Here is a 12,998-nt window from a genome sequence, read left to right on the forward strand (position 1 = left end):
TCAGCATTTCTCTCTCTCTCTTTCCTCAGCATGTCTCTCTCTTTCCTCTTCTCCTCAGCATGTCTCTCTCTCTCTTTCCTCAGCATGTCTCTCTCTTTCCTCTTCTCCTCAGCATGTCTCTCTCTTTCCTCAGCATGTCTCTCTCTCTCTTTCCTCAGCATGTCTCTCTCTTTCCTCTTCTCCTCAGCATGTCTCTCTCTCTCCCTCCTCTTCTCCTCAGCATGTCTCTCTCTCTTTCCTCTTCTCCTCAGCATGTCTCTCTCTCTCTATCCTCTTCTCCTCAGCATGTCTCTCTCTTTCCTCTTATCCTCAGCATGTCTCTCTCTTTCCTCTTCTCCTCAGCATGTCTCTCTCTCTCTTTCCTCTTCTCCTCAGCATGTCTCTCTCTCTTTCCTCTTCTCCTCAGCATGTCTCTCTCTCTCTTTCCTCAGCATGTCTCTCTCTTTCCTCTTCTCCTCATCATGTCTCTCTCTCTTTCCTCTTCTCCTCAGCATGTCTCTCTTTCCTCTTCTCCTCAGCATGTCTCTCTCTTTCCTCAGCATGTCTCTCTCTCTTTCCTCAGCATGTCTCTCTCTTTCCTCTTCTCCTCATCATGTCTCTCTCTCTTTCCTCTTCTCCTCAGCATGTCTCTCTCTCTGCTCTTCTCCTCAGCATGTCTCTCTCCCTCCTCTTCTCCTCAGCATGTCTCTCTCTCTTTCCTCTTCTCCTCAGCATGTCTCTCTCTCTTTCCTCTTCTCCTCAGCATGTCTCTCTCTCTTTCCTCTTCTCCTCAGCATGTCTCTCTCTTTCCTCTTCTCCTCAGCATGTCTCTCTCTCTTTCCTCTTCTCCTCAGCATGTCTCTCTCTCTTTCCTCTTTTCCTCAGCATGTCTCTCTCTCTTTCCTCTTCTCCTCAGCATGTCTCTCTCTTTCCTCTTCTCCTCAGCATGTCTCTCTCTCTTTCCTCTTCTCCTCAGCATGTCTCTCTCTCCTTCCTCTTCTCCTCAGCATGTCTCTCTCTCTTTCCTCTTCTCCTCAGCATGTCTCTCTCTTTCCTCTTCTCCTCAGCATGTCTCTCTCTCTCTCTCTCTCTCTTTCCTCTTCTACTCAGCATGTCTCTCTCTCTTTCCTCTTCTCCTCAGCATGTCTCTCTCTCTTTCCTCTTCTCCACAGCATGTCTCTCTCTCTTTCCTCTTCTCCTCAGCATGTCTCTCTCTTTCCTCTTCTCCTCAGCATGTCTCTCTCTCTTTCCTCTTCTCCTCAGCATGTCTCTCTCTCTTTCCTCTTCTACTCAGCATGTCTCTCTCTTTCCTCTTCTCCTCAGCATGTCTCTCTCTCTTTCCTCTTCTCCTCAGCATGTCTCTCTCTCTTTCATGAGCATGTCTCTCTCTTTCCTCTTCTCCTCAGCATGTCTCTCTCTCTTTCCTCTTCTCCACAGCATGTCTCTCTCTCTTTCCTCTTCTCCTCAGCATGTCTCTCTCTTTCCTCTTCTCCTCAGCATGTCTCTCTCTCTTTCCTCTTCTCCTCAGCATGTCTCTCTCTCTTTCCTCTTCTCCTCAGCATGTCTATCTCTCTCTCTCCTCTTTTCCTCAGCATGTCTCTCTCTCTTTCCTCTTCTCCTCAGCATGTCTCTCTTTCCTCTTCTCCTCAGCATGTCTCTTTCTCTCTTTCCTCTTCTCCTCAGCATGTCTCTCTCTCTCTCTTTCCTCTTCTCCTCAGCATGTCTCTCTCTCTCTTTCCTCTTCTCCTCAGCATGTCTCTCTCTCTCTCCTTCCTCTTCTCCCCAGCATGTCTCTCTCTCTCTCTTTCCTCTTCTCCTCAGCATGTCTCTTTCTCTCTTTCCTCTTCTCCTCAGCATGTCTCTCTCTCTCTTTCCTCTTCTCCTCAGCATGTCTCTCTCTCTCCTTCCTCTTCTCCTCAGCATGTCTCTCTCTCCCTCCTCTTCTCCTCAGCATGTCTCTCTCCCTCCTCTTCTCCTCAGCATGTATCTCTCTCTTTCCTCTTCTCCTCAGCATGTCTCTCTCTCTTTCCTCTTCTCCTCAGCATGTCTCTCTCTTTCCTCTTCTCCTCAGCATGTCTCTCTCTCTCTTTCCTCTTCTCCTCAGCATGTCTCTCTCTCTCTTTCCTCTTCTCCTCAGCATGTCTCTCTCTCTCTTTCCTCTTCTCCTCAGCATGTCTCTCTCTCTCTTTCCTCTTCTCCTCAGCATGTCTCTCTCTCTTTCCTCTTCTCCTCGGCGTCTCTCTCTCTCTCTTCTCCTCAGCATGTCTCTCTCTCTCTTTCCTTTTCTCCTCAGCGTCTCTCTCTCTTTCTCTTCTCCTCAGCATGTCTCTCTCTCTCTTTCCTCTTCTCCTCAGCGTCTCTCTCTCTCTCTTTCCTCAGCTTGTCTCTCTCTCTCTCTCTCTCTCTCTCTCTCTCTCTCTCTTTCCTCTTCTCCTCAGCATGTCTCTCTCTCTTTCCTCTTCTCCTCAGCATGTCTCTCTCTCTTTCCTCTTCTCCTCAGCATGTCTCTCTCTCTCTTTCCTCTCCTGTCCTCTCTCTCTCTCTCTCAGTCATTTGGTCAGACACTATCAAATAAAACACATTCAGACCTCAAGAGCTAAACTTCTTCAGAGCAGGTGTGTGTGATATAACTGTACTAATCACATAGGTAGGAGCGTCTCTTTTCTCAGTTTGTCACATGATCATTTATTAAGTAGATTGAGTACAGCAGTTGAAATGTCCCCCCCCGCCCCATGCACCCTGTCCCGGTGTCTGCAGCCTCTCAGCTAGCAGCAAGTAGCCTCTTCACCCTTCACTCTGAAGACGGCGCCTCAGACTCACTTTATAAGGAAGCTGAAAAAGAGAGAGAGAGACAGAGCGTGTGATTAGAGCGCTCGCCAGTTAATGTGTGACAAAGTCAACTGCGTTCTGACTGTATTACGTGTCGTTCAGTAGATTTCATTGTGATCTGACTGTATTAAGTGTCGTTCAGTAGATTTCATTGTGATCTGACTGTATTACGTGTCGTTCAGTAGATTTCATTGTGATCTGACTGTATTAAGTGTCGTTCAGTAGATTTCATTGTGATCTGACTGTATTAAGTGTCGTTCAGTAGATTTCATTGTGATCTGACTGTATTAAGTGTCGTTCAGTAGATTTCATTGTGATCTGACTGTATTACGTGTCGTTCAGTAGATTTCATTGTGATCTGACTGTATTAAGTGTCGTTCAGTAGATTTCATTGTGATCTGACTGTATTAAGTGTCGTTCAGTAGATTTCATTGTGATCTGACTGTATTACGTGTCGTTCAGTAGATTTCATTGTGATCTGACTGTATTACGTGTCGTTCAGTAGATTTCATTGTGATCTGACTGTATTACGTGTCGTTCAGTAGATTTCATTGTGATCTGACTGTATTACGTGTCGTTCAGCAGATTTCATTGTGATCTGACTGTATTAAGTGTCGTTCAGTAGATTTCATTGTGATCTGACTGTATTAAGTGTCGTTCAGTAGATTTCATTGTGATCTGACTGTATTAAGTGTCGTTCAGTAGATTTCATTGTGATCTGACTGTATTAAGTGTCGTTCAGTAGATTTCATTGTGATCTGACTGTATTAAAGGCTGTTCAGAAGATCTCTCGGACTGCGTGCTGCTAACTGTTATTTTGATGATTAAGGGTGTTACTTGAAGGCATCTATATTCTGACAGCTGGAGAATCTGGACGTGTCCTAAATGGTACCCTACCCCTGGACAAAAGTATTGTTCATAAAAGAAAAAAAGGGTGCTATTTGGGGCGAAGCCGTTGATTCGACCTGAGGCTGACAAATCCATCACTGAGCTTCTTTTTTGGGATAAAGCATCTGACGACTCAGCTGACGAAGTTCAAAAGTGGGTAAAGTTGACTTCCAAGGGCAGTTTGAGTTCGCTCGGTTAGAAAAAAATGCAACACGATGTTCTGGATGAAAAGTGTCTGTGTGTGTTCCATGTTAGAGGGTGGATGGTGTGAACTTAGACACCCCTGATTCAATGTAGAAACCCTGGAGACCTGGAGTGATGTACTCTATTCATTCACTATGTAGGGCCAGGAGTTTATCCAGACCACCTCAACTGAAAAACTCTGGGCACAGACGTTTTCCTGGTTAACTTCTTTGGGACAGGGGGGCAGTATTGAGTAGCTTGGATAAAAGGGTTCCCAGAGTAAACTGCCTGCTACTCAGTCCTAAAATCTAGAATATGCATGTAATTAGTAGATTTGGATAGAAAAGACTCTGAAGTTTCTAAAACTGTTTGAATGATGTCTGTGAGTATAACATAACACATATGGCAGGCAAAAACCTGAGAAAAAATCCAACCAGAAAGTGGGAAATCTGAGGTTTGTAGGTTTTCAACTCTTTGCCTATCCAAGATACAGTGGAAATGGGGTCATATTGCACTTCCTAAGGCTTCCACTAGATGTCAACAGTATTTAGAACCTTGTTTGATGCTTCTACTGTGACGGAGGGGGGAATAAGAGGGGAATGAGTCAGTGGTCTGGCAGAGTGCCACGAGCTGGTCATGCGCATTCACGTGAGAGGTAGCTTGCGTTCCATTGCATTTCTACAGACAAAGGAATTCTCCGGTTGGAACATTACTGAAGATTTATGTTAAAAACATCCTAAAGATTGATTCTATACTTAGTTTGACATGTTTTTACGAACTGTAATATAACTTTTCGTCTGAACATTCGCCTGGACCTGCCACCGCGTCGTCAGTTTGGATTGTGTACTAAAAGCGCAAACAAAAAGGAGGTATTTGGACATAAATGATGAACTTTATGGAACAAATCAAACATTTATTGTGGAACTGGGATTCCTGGGAGTGCATTCTGATGAAGATCATCAAAGGTAAGTGAATATTTATAATGCTATTTCTGACTTTGTTGACTCCACAACATGGCGGATATCTGTTTGGCTTGTTTGGTCTCTGAGCGCTGTACTCAGATTATTGCAGGGTGTGCTTTTTCGTTAAAGCTTTTTTGAAATCTGACAGCGATTGCATTAAGGAGAAGTTTATCTAAAGTTCCATGCATAACACTTGTATTTTCATCAACATTTATGATGAGTATTTCTGTAAGTTGATGTGGCTCTCTGCAAAATCACCGGATGTTTTGGAAGCAAAACATTACTGAACGTAACGCGCCAATGTAAACTGATATTTTTGGATATAAATATGAACTTTATCTAACAAAACATACATGTATTGTGTAACATGACGTCCTATGAGTGTAATCTGATGAAGATCATCAAAGGTTAGTGATTCATTTTATTTATATTTCTGCTTTTTGTGACTCCTCTCTTTGGCTGGAAAAATGGCTGTGCTTTTCTGTGACTATGTACTGACCTAACATAATCGTTTGGTGTGCTTTCGTCGTAAAGCCTTTTTGAAATCTGTCACGTTGGCTGGATTCACAACAAGTGTATCTTTAATTTGGTGTGTTGCATGTGTGATTTCATGAAAGTTAAATTTTTATAGTAATTTATTTGAATTTGGCACTCTGCATTTTCACTGGATGTTGGCCATGCGCTACGCTAGCGTCCCACATATCCCCGAGAGGTTAAGTCACGTTTCCAGGAAAACTCCTGGCCCTAATTGTGTGAATGCCATTGGTAACATGGTGAAGTCCAGGTATGTGTGTTACCTGTAGGGGTAGCCGTGGTACTTGGACCTGAAGATGGACAGCAGGAAGCTGAAGAAGAACACCACCAGGCCCAGTCCCACCAGGCAGATAACTGAAACACACAACACAACATTACACACACACAGTCCCACCAGGCAGATAGCTGAAACAAACAAAACACAACATTACACACACACACACACAGTCCCACCAGGCAGATAACTGAAACACACAACACAACATTACACACACACACAGTCCCACCAGGCAGATAACTGAAACACACAACATTACACACACACAGTCCCACCAGGCAGATAACTGAAACAAACAAAACACAGCATTACACACACACACACACAGTCCCACCAGGCAGATAACTGAAACACACAACACAACATTACACACACACACAGTCCCACCAGGCAGATAACTGAAACACACAACATTACACACACACAGTCCCACCAGGCAGATAACTGAAACAAACAAAACACAGCATTACACACACACACACACAGTCCCACCAGGCAGATAACTGAAACACACAACATTACACACACAGTCCCACCAGGCAGATAACTGAAACACACAACACGACATTACACACACACACACACACAGTCCCACCAGGCAGATAACTGAAACACACACACACACACAGTCCCACCAGGCAGATAACTGAAACACACAACACGACATTACACACACACACACAGTCCCACCAGGCAGATAACTGAAACACACAACACAACATTACACACACACACAGTCCCACCAGGCAGATAACTGAAACACACAACATAACATTACACACACACACAGTCCCACCAGGCAGATAACTGAAACACACAACACAACATTACACACACACACACACACACACACACACACACACACACACACACACACACACACACACACACACACACACACACACACACACACACACACACACACAGTCCCACCAGGCAGATAACTGAAACACACAACATTACACACACACTCCCACACACACACAACCAAACACACTACCACTCACGCACATACCACCCCTCACAAGCGCACACACACACACACGTGTTCGCCCCTTTAGTATGCTAACGAGGCAATTTATAGTTATTTTGGGACGGTTAAAAACACCTCAATGACAAAAGATGACGGGACGGTTAAAAACACCTCAATGACAAAAGATGACAATGATTCGCTCTCTCTCCCCTGCCTCTCTCCCCCTCCCCTCTCTCTCTCCCCTGCCTCTCTCCCCCTCCCCTCTCTCTCTCCCCTGCCTCTCTCCCACTCCCCTCCCTCTCTCTCCCTCTCCCCCTCCCTCTCTCTCTCTCCCTCCCTCTCTAGGTTGGCCATATTCTCCACTGCAGTGTGTTGCCTGGTAGTATAATTAGCTAGAAGACAGTGGTAACTGTAAAGGGTGTGTGGAGGGCCTATTGGATGGATTTGATGTCACCACTGAGATCCTTCAACACAGTCCTCTACTGAGCTATGGGCTGAAGCCAGGGCTGAGGGGAACTAATGTCCTTGTCAAATTGGCATGTGAGCAGTGTAATGTAAGCTCTTCGTAATCATCACTAAGGCTTATATTCTGACGTTTACCAGCCTGTGGTTTTTATAATCATATCATATATATATTTTTTTAAATAATGGGTTTCTATGAAAACATCGTCCCAAATGGTTCCCTATTTGGGGCGCACTACGTTTGACCAAGGCCCAAAGGGAGGGAACAGGGAGCCGTTTGGGACTCATGCTGTGTGAGTCTAATGCAACGTGAATGATGGGTGTTTCTGCTGATTTAGCGGCCCGGCGGTTCTAGCTGAGAGATGAACTTAAAAAGGGGGTTGTTTTCTCCATGTGCTGTCGGTCGACACGTTGCAGACTGACGAAGGACTGTTACTGGACACGTTGCAGACGGATGAAGGACTGTTACTGGACACGTTGCAGACGGATGAAGGACTGTTACTGGACACGTTGCAGATGGATGAAGGACTGTTACTGGACACGTTGCAGACGGATGAAGGACTGTTACTGGACACGTTGCAGACGGATGAAGGACTGTTACTGGACACGATGCAGACGGATGAAGGACTGTTACTGGACACGTTGCAGACGGACGAAGGACTGTTACTGGACACGTTACAGACGGATGAAGGACTGTTACTGGACACGTTGCAGACCGATGAAGGACTGTTACTGGACACGTTGCAGACGGATGAAGGACTGTTACTGGACACGTTGCAGACGGATGAAGAACTGTTACTGGACACGTTACAGACGGATGAAGGACTGTTACTGGACACGTTGCAGACGGATGAAGGACTGTTACTGGACACGTTGCAGACGGATGAAGGACTGTTACTGGACACGTTGCAGACGGATGAAGGACTGTTACTGGACACGTTGCAGATGGATGAAGGACTGTTACTGGACACGTTACAGACGGATGAAGGACTGTTACTGGACACGTTGCAGACGGATGAAGGACTGTTACTGGACACGTTGCAGACGGATGAAGGACTGTTACTGGACACGTTGCAGATGGATGAAGGACTGTTACTGGACACGTTGCAGACGGATGAAGGACCGTTACTGGACACGTTGCAGACGGATGAAGGACTGTTACTGGACACGATGCAGACGGATGAAGGACTGTTACTGGACACGTTGCAGACGGACGAAGGACCGTTACTGGACACGTTACAGACGGATGAAGGACTGTTACTGGACACGTTGCAGACCGATGAAGGACTGTTACTGGACACGTTGCAGACGGATGAAGGACTGTTACTGGACACGTTGCAGACGGATGAAGAACTGTTACTGGACACGTTACAGACGGATGAAGGACTGTTACTGGACACGTTGCAGACGGATGAAGGACTGTTACTGGACACGTTGCAGACGGATGAAGGACTGTTACTGGACACGTTGCAGACGGATGAAGGACTGTTACTGGACACGTTGCAGATGGATGAAGGACTGTTACTGGACACGTTACAGACGGATGAAGGACTGTTACTGGACACGTTGCAGACGGATGAAGGACTGTTACTGGACACGTTGCAGACGGATGAAGGACCGTTACTGGACACGATGCAGACGGATGAAGGACTGTTACTGGACACGTTGCAGACGGATGAAGGACCGTTACTGGACACGTTGCAGACGGATGAAGGACTGTTACTGGACACGTTGCAGACGGATGAAGGACTGTTACTGGACACGTTGCAGACGGATGAAGGACTGTTATTGGACACGTTGCAGACGGATGAAGGACCGTTACTGGACACGTTGCAGACGGATGAAGGACTGTTACTGGACACGTTGCAGACGGATGAAGGACTGTTACTGGACACGTTGCAGACGGACGAAGGACTGTTACTGGACACGTTACAGACGGATGAAGGACTGTTACTGGACACGTTGCAGACGGATGAAGGACTGTTACTGGACACGTTACAGACGGATGAAGGACTGTTACTGGACACGTTGCAGACGGATGAAGGACTGTTATTGGACACGTTGCAGACGGATGAAGGACCGTTACTGGACACGTTGCAGACGGATGAAGGACTGTTACTGGACACGTTACAAAGACCTTGTTTTGCATTTTAATTAGTGCTGTCTCAAGGATAACTGCTTTTGCACAATTGTGTGTGTGTGTGTGTGTGTGTGTGTGTACATGCATGTGTGTGTGTGTGTACATGCATGTGTGTGTGTGTACGGTCTCAGTAGAACTACAACAGTGGGCCTCTGAACCTCTGTATTAATCATGCTTACATCACACACACACACACACACACACACACACACACACACACACACACACACACACACACACACACACACACACACACACACACACACACACACACACACACACACACACACACACACACACACACACACACACACACACACACACGAGGTTGGCCTTCTGTGCTGTGCCGCGCACGCACCACAAACACACACACCGTGGGGGTCAGGGTTCATCTCTCTGGTGTTAATTAAAGGAACAGTGGACTGAGTGCCGGCCTCTTCACATCTGCCAGACTTAATTGACAGTTATGCAAATATCCATCATGCTTATACAAATGATAATGTCATGTCATTATGTATGCAGCATGTGAGTTCCACTGGAACTACCTCAGTGAGTCTAGCAGACTGGAAGGGGAAGGGGCTGTTGTGTGTGTGTATGGGGGGGCACCACTCAGTCATAAAACATTAGCTGGGGGAACATGCCATGGTACCTCTGTATCTTCCCCTGCTGTGAGGACAAGACACCCTACACACACACACACACACACAGACACACACAGAGTGGGAGAAGAGAGGAGCAGGGGAAGGTGGAGAAAGGAGCAGGGGAAGGTGGAGAGAGGAGCAGGGGAAGGTGGACAGAGGAGCAGGGGAAGGTGGAGAAAGGAGCAGGGGAAGGTGGAGAGAGGAGCAGGGGAAGGTGGACAGAGGAGCAGGGGAAGGTGGACAGAGGAGCAGGGGAAGGTGGAGAAAGGAGCAGGGGAAGGTGGAGAGAGGAGCAGGGGAAGGTGGACAGAGGAGCAGGGGAAAGTGGACAGAGGAGCAGGGGAAGGTGGACAGAGGAGCAGGGGAAGGTGGAGAGAGGAGCAGGGGAAAGTGGACAGAGGAGCAGGGGAAGGTGGAGAGAGGAGCAGGGGAAGGTGGAGAGAGGAGCAGGGGAAGGTGGAGAGAGGAGCAGGGGAAAGTGGACAGAGGAGCAGGGGAAAGTGGACAGAGGAGCAGGGGAAGGGGAAGGTGGAGAGAGGAGCAGGGGAAGGTGGAGAGAGGAGCAGGGGAAGGTGGAGAGAGGAGCAGGGGAAGGTGGAGAGAGGAGCAGGGGAAGGTGGAGAGAGGAGCAGGGGAAGGTGGACAGAGGAGCAGGGGAAGGTGGAGAGAGGAGCAGGGGAAGGTGGACAGTGGAGCAGGGGAAGGTGGAGAGAGGAGCAGGGGAAGGTAGAGAGAGGAACAGGGGAAGGTGGAGAGAGGAACAGGGGAAGGTGGACAGAGGAGCAGGGGAAGGATGAGAGAGGAGCAGGGGAAGGTGGAGAGAGGAGCAGGGGAAGGTGGAGAGAGGAGCAGGGGAAGGAGGAGAGAGGAGCAGGGGAAGGTGGACAGAGGAGCAGGGGAAGGATGAGAGAGGAGCAGGGGAAGGAGGAGAGAGGAGGGGGGGGAGGATGAGAGAGGAGGGGGGGAAGGATGAGAGAGGAGCAGGATGAGAGAGGAGCAGGGGAAGGAGGAGAGAGGAGCAGGGAAAGGATGAGAGAGGAGCAGGGGAAGGAGGAGAGAGGAGGGGGGGAAGGAGGAGAGAGGAGTAGGGGAAGGAGGAGAGAGGAGGGGGGGAAGGAGGAGAGAGGAGCAGGGGAAGGAGGAGAGAGGAGCAGGGGAAGGAGGAGAGAGGAGGGGGGGAAGGTGGACAGAGGAGCAGGGGAAGGATGAGAGAGGAGCAGGGGAAGGATGAGAGAGGAACAGGGGAAGGAGGAGAGAGGAGTAGGAGAGAGGAGCAGGGGAAGGATGAGAGAGGAGCAGGGGAAGGAGGAGAGAGGAGGGGGGGAAGGAGGAGAGAGGAGCAGGGGAAGGTGGACAGAGGAGCAGGGGAAGGAGGAGAGAGGAGCAGGGGAAGGTGGACAGAGGAGCAGGGGAAGGAGGAGAGGAGAAAGGAGGAGTGCTTGTGTATACATGTGCGTATGCCTCATGTGTGAGATGAAAAATATTTGCATACAGTATGTGTGTGTGTGTGTGTGTGTGTGTGTGTGTGTGTGTGTGTGTGTGTGTGTGTGTGTGTGTGTGTGTGTGTGTGTGTGTGTGTGTGTGTGTGTGTGTGAGAGAGAGAGAGAGATCAAGGATTAGACGCTATGAGGCAATGACAAATGTGTGTTTCTGTTCCTACATGTGCTTATGGGGGATGTCCTTCTGGAAATCATATTCACACCCCTTCAGAGAGAGATGGGCTCAGAAAAAAATCACATATTCTGACATTGGCAACAGTACAGTGTTGAGACGAATGTGCTTTGTATTGTTCACCATGTTATTGCCCTGTACACCAGTTTACATATTCCTCCAAGCAGTACAGCAAGCCTGGAACGTCCTGATATGTATCTCTACTGTACTGTTAATAGCAGAGAGAAATGACTTCTGGCATTGAAGAACAACTATCTGGTCCTCGGCTTGTTCACACCGTGAGGATTTCTAAAGAGGAGAATGGAATCGCACTCCTTTGAAGTATGCATGGAATGAGAGAGGACAGAGAGACAGAGACTCACAGAGAGAGCGAGAGTGTGAGGGGGAAAGAGAGAGACAGACAGAAAGACAGAGAGAGACAGAGAGCGAGAGAGAAAGTGAGACAGAGAGAGAGAGAGAGAGAGAGAGAGAGACTGAAATTGAATTGAGAGAGCGAGAGATGAGAGAGACAGAGAGAGGGGAGAGAGAGGAGAGAGAGAGAGAGAGAGAGAGAGAGAGAGAGAGAGAGAGAGAGAGAGAGAGAGAGAGAGAGAGAGCGAGAGAGAGAGCGAGAGCGAGAGAGAAGTGGTGAGACAGGGAGAGGTGACACCAGGATATTTTGTGGGTGACTCATTAAGTGTGTGTTATTGCTCATTCTCATGGACCTGTTGGCATAATGTGTGTGACTGTGTGTTTTTCACTGGGAGATAAATGTAATTAAAAATGTGTGAGCTTGCATCCATGTGTGCATGTGACTACGTGACTGAAGAGTAGTTAGTGACAGTCTGTGTGACTGAACAGTAGTTCGTGACAGTCTATGTGACTGAACAGTAGTTAGTGACAGTCTGTGTGACTGAACAGTAGTTAGTGACAGTCTGTGTGACTGAACAGTAGTTAGTGACAGTCTGTGTGACTGAACAGTAGTTAGTGACAGTCTGTGTGACTGAACAGTAGTTAGTGACAGTCTGTGTGACTGAACAGTAGTTAGTGACAGTCTGTGTGACTGAACGGTAGTTAGTGACAGTGTGTGTGACTGAACAGTAGTTAGTGACAGTGTGTGTGCCTGAACGGTAGTTAGTGACAGTCTGTGTGATTGAACAGTAGTTAGTGACAGTCTGTGTGACTGAACAGTAGTTAGTGACAGTCTGTGTGACTGAACAGTAGTTAGTGACAGTGTGTGTGACCGAACGGTAGTTAGTGACAGTCTGTGTGACCGAACGGTAGTTAGTGACAGTCTGTGTGACCGAACGGTAGTTAGTGACAGTGTGTGTGCCTGAACGGTAGTTAGTGACAGTCTGTGTGATTGAACAGTAGTTAGTGACAGTCTGTGTGACTGAACAGTAGTTAGTGACAGTCTGTGACTGAACAGTAGTTAGTGACAGTCTGTGACTGAACAGTAGTTAGTGACAGTGTGTGTGCC

At 47.7% G+C, this 12,998-nt stretch overlaps 1 protein-coding gene across 2 annotated transcripts in view; it reads right to left on the reverse strand.

Moving 5' to 3' along the window:
- Window positions 1-2,639: 2,639 nt before the first annotated feature.
- The window catches only part of tusc3 (tumor suppressor candidate 3), a 112,153-nt gene continuing 101,794 nt past the window's right edge, over window positions 2,640-12,998 (reverse strand). Inside the window, exons 9-10 of one of the 2 annotated variants that reach the window (XM_055924086.1) lie at window positions 5,639-5,729; window positions 2,640-2,811 (exon numbers count right to left, since the gene is read on the reverse strand). In XM_055924086.1, coding sequence (XP_055780061.1) covers window positions 2,796-2,811; window positions 5,639-5,729 — 107 coding nt within the window. In that variant the 3' untranslated portion in view covers window positions 2,640-2,795. Of the gene's footprint in view, window positions 2,812-5,638; window positions 5,730-6,411; window positions 6,597-12,998 lie in introns of those variants that run through there. The other variant, XM_055924085.1, reaches the window with a different exon arrangement.

Source organism: Salvelinus fontinalis, chromosome 5 (genome assembly GCF_029448725.1).
Source record: "Salvelinus fontinalis isolate EN_2023a chromosome 5, ASM2944872v1, whole genome shotgun sequence".
In the NCBI taxonomy this organism is placed as follows: Eukaryota; Metazoa; Chordata; class Actinopteri; order Salmoniformes; family Salmonidae; genus Salvelinus; species Salvelinus fontinalis.